General features: G+C 52.5%; 1 protein-coding gene across 1 annotated transcript in view; it reads right to left on the bottom strand.

Annotated features, from left to right (window-relative positions):
* COL5A1 (collagen type V alpha 1 chain) overlaps positions 1–2,326 on the bottom strand; it is a 157,107-nt gene that overhangs the window by 38,728 nt on the left and 116,053 nt on the right. The window contains exons 43-45 of the mRNA XM_019641843.1: positions 1,398–1,451; positions 1,197–1,304; positions 54–107 (exon numbers count right to left, since the gene is read on the bottom strand). Of these exons, the coding sequence (XP_019497388.1) occupies positions 54–107; positions 1,197–1,304; positions 1,398–1,451 (216 nt within the window). The remainder of the gene's footprint in view (positions 1–53; positions 108–1,196; positions 1,305–1,397; positions 1,452–2,326) is intronic.

The raw sequence follows: 2,326 nt of genomic DNA, 5'->3' as shown, positions 1-2,326 counted from the left end.
CCCCCCGGCCCCCGTCCACGGCCACCCCGCCTCCCCAGAGCCCGCTCACTCACCAGGGGGCCCCCTTCTCCAGGAAGGCCAGGTTCTCCAGCTTCACCAGGCTCACCCTAAGAAGGAGACGCAGTGGTCATGGCAGTGACAAGAGCAGTAGCTACAGCGTCAAGCATTGACCAAATCCTCCTTGATGGTGGGCACCAGGGCAGGGGGGTCCAGGGGGTGAGACAGGGGTCACTGTCCTCTGATGGCTCCCAGGATGGGAGGACAGGCATGTGAGGAACAGCTGTCACAGTCAGGGCAACAGCAGGGACAGTGACTGACGCCCGTGATGGACACACGTGCCGAGCGTGTGTCAGTGGCTTTCCGGAGGCGAGCTTTAGAGGACAAGTATGAGAAGCTGGGTGAATGGGGTGGGAGAGCGCTGCCGGTGGAGACAGAGAGATGCCCCTGAGCAGAGGTGGGGCGCCACTGGTTTGTGCCTGAGCAATGCACCTCCCTGTTAATTTTCACATCACAAAAAATGGACAGCAATGGAAGACTTCTCTCAATTTAACGGCTGATGTCTGAAAGAAAGTTCTGGAAATGGTGTCCAGGGGACGCCAATGGGTGGAAGCACATCACGTCTTCCCTTTTTCCCCAGTGAACTCGGATACGTGCTTTAAAAGCAGTGTGAACTTGTGAGCAGTGGAGTGGAGATATGGGCACCACAATGCCTGCTGCACACATGTGTGTACAGGCATGTACAGGCATGCACACGTGTGCACACGTGAGCCTGGCATGCTCATCAGCCATCTCCAGGACCCAAGCTCTAAAGTGAATCAGGTCAGATGACCAGGACCCTGGGCTATGAGAAGATAAGATTTCGTGGCCATGGAAACTGCCAACATAGCAACCACAGCACATGAAGGAACAGATAAATCTGTCTCTGAGCTAATCCCACTGGTGCTTGTATCGTTTGCAAATTCTGCAAAAGGTTGTCATGGGCAAAACGGTCCCGGCTCCCAGTCACTGCATGGATCTTCTAAGCTTCAAATGCACCTGACTGGGACAGCCTGGCAAGGCACCTGCACGCCGTCCACGAGCTGGTGGGACACACACAGGTATATGCGCGTGCACCACACCCCCCGGCATCTCTCCCCGCCCCTCCCCAGCTGTCCCCGCGCGCATGTCAGACACAACAGTTAAGGGGCCTGAGTCACCTTCTCTCCCACTGCACCAGGGTTGCCTATTCCACCTGGGGGACCTTGTGGCCCATCGGCACCTGGAGCTCCAGAGGGTCCTCGGGGGCCAGGGGGACCTGGAGGGCCCTAGGAGAAGGAGAGCCATTGAACACAGACAAAATGCAAAACTTTCACCCAAACAGAAACCAGCTGCCATGGCCGGGGCCCAGCCACACTTACCATCTGACCCACGTCCCCCGTCTCGCCCTTCTCTCCTGGAGGTCCCGGCAGACCCTGAGAACAGGAATAGTCAGGAATGTGTAAGAGTGTGCGTGCATGAGTGTATGTGACAGGCCGGTGCCGCTCCATCCAGCACACGGCTCTTACTGGCTCCCCAGAGACTCAGGAGGGCACTTCTAGTCGCACCGCTAGATCTCAGGATGTCCTGTGACTCCAGGTCTCAGAATTAGCTCAAGGAAATATTGCGTTGTCAGAAAAGTCATGACGTATTTTTTTCTATGTTTTTTGTTGCAAAAATGAGTCATGACTTTTCCGACAGCCCAATAATTAGAGAAATACGCAGGTTTGCGGACAGAGGTGCTTATTGTCCCATAAAACAATAAAACCTGATGAGCCAACAGCTGGGAAGTGCTTGCATTTATGTTGTCACCACCATGTGCTGGAATCTATGTAATGACTAAAAATCATGTTTTCCAACATAAATAAAACTGACGTGTTCAAAGAGTACTTATTGACATTCAACATGACCCGCGATGTGAAATGGAATGGGAGATGCTGGGTTTAAACTTCCCATGCACACGACATGACTCAGATTTTGCAAAAGCCAAATAAAGTGACACGTGTGCACACACATGTGTGAATACAAGCACTTAAGAGGTAGGAACATGAAACATGCTCAAACGTGTGCAGCTCTCATTCCTAGGTGGTATGTTTAGAAGTCATTTGTGTTTTCCTTTTTTACAATTTACCAGTAGTTTCCAATACTTCTATGAGAATATTGAAATGTCTATGAGCATGGCCATGTCAATCCTGTGAATTTATGGGGAAGCCCCAGGAGGCCCCTTGCAGGCTAGCCTTAGTGTCCTCATTTTTAAGAAGATGGAGAGGAGGGCAGGGCAAGGCAGCGGGGAGGGGAGAGGAAGGTACAG

This window comes from Hipposideros armiger, unplaced genomic scaffold, assembly GCF_001890085.2.
Source record: "Hipposideros armiger isolate ML-2016 unplaced genomic scaffold, ASM189008v1 scaffold_3, whole genome shotgun sequence".
NCBI classification, from domain to species: domain Eukaryota; kingdom Metazoa; phylum Chordata; class Mammalia; order Chiroptera; family Hipposideridae; genus Hipposideros; species Hipposideros armiger.
This window is presented reverse-complemented; position numbering and strand designations above follow the sequence as displayed.